General features: G+C 33.2%; 1 protein-coding gene across 2 annotated transcripts in view; it reads right to left on the minus strand.

The window, feature by feature from the left end:
* Positions 1-452, minus strand: part of LOC119593066 (39S ribosomal protein L28, mitochondrial-like) — an 8,121-nt gene that overhangs the window by 3,219 nt on the left and 4,450 nt on the right. For both annotated transcript variants that reach the window (XM_037941979.1, XM_037941978.1), the window contains exons 3-4: positions 334-438; positions 8-161 (exon numbers count right to left, since the gene is read on the minus strand). In XM_037941979.1, the coding sequence (XP_037797907.1) occupies positions 8-161; positions 334-438 (259 nt within the window). The remainder of the gene's footprint in view (positions 1-7; positions 162-333; positions 439-452) is intronic.

Genomic DNA, 452 nt, shown 5'->3' on the forward strand with positions numbered 1-452 from the left:
TACTTACGTTTAAGATGTAACTGTCAAACCCATAATTTTGATCTATAAGGCTGAGTGTCCGTTCTGTGACAGTAATATTCATAAACCGATCCAATATTTCTGAGTACAGAACTGTTTTCTTCAAAGTCGGGACCCAATAGTGCGGCATGCGACGAACATATCTGGAGGATGATTAAAAGTTCTCATCAATTAAAAATTAAATTACCTACACTGTATAACAAACCAAAAATGCTAAATTGATTTTTATTCCACATCATTACAAAAACTACAATACTAATTTTCCTTCAAGTCCAAACTTTATATCTCTACCAATATATATCATTATTTACTTACGGCTTTCTCTTATAAAATCCTTTGATAATAGCTTCACCACCCCAGATTCCTTCATGTATTTCTTTGGGCTGCAACAATTTTAACGGTATATTCTGAACAGGCTGTCTGTAAAAGGAATG

The sequence above is a fragment of the Penaeus monodon genome, chromosome 31, assembly GCF_015228065.2.
Source record: "Penaeus monodon isolate SGIC_2016 chromosome 31, NSTDA_Pmon_1, whole genome shotgun sequence".
NCBI classification, from domain to species: Eukaryota; Metazoa; Arthropoda; class Malacostraca; order Decapoda; family Penaeidae; genus Penaeus; species Penaeus monodon.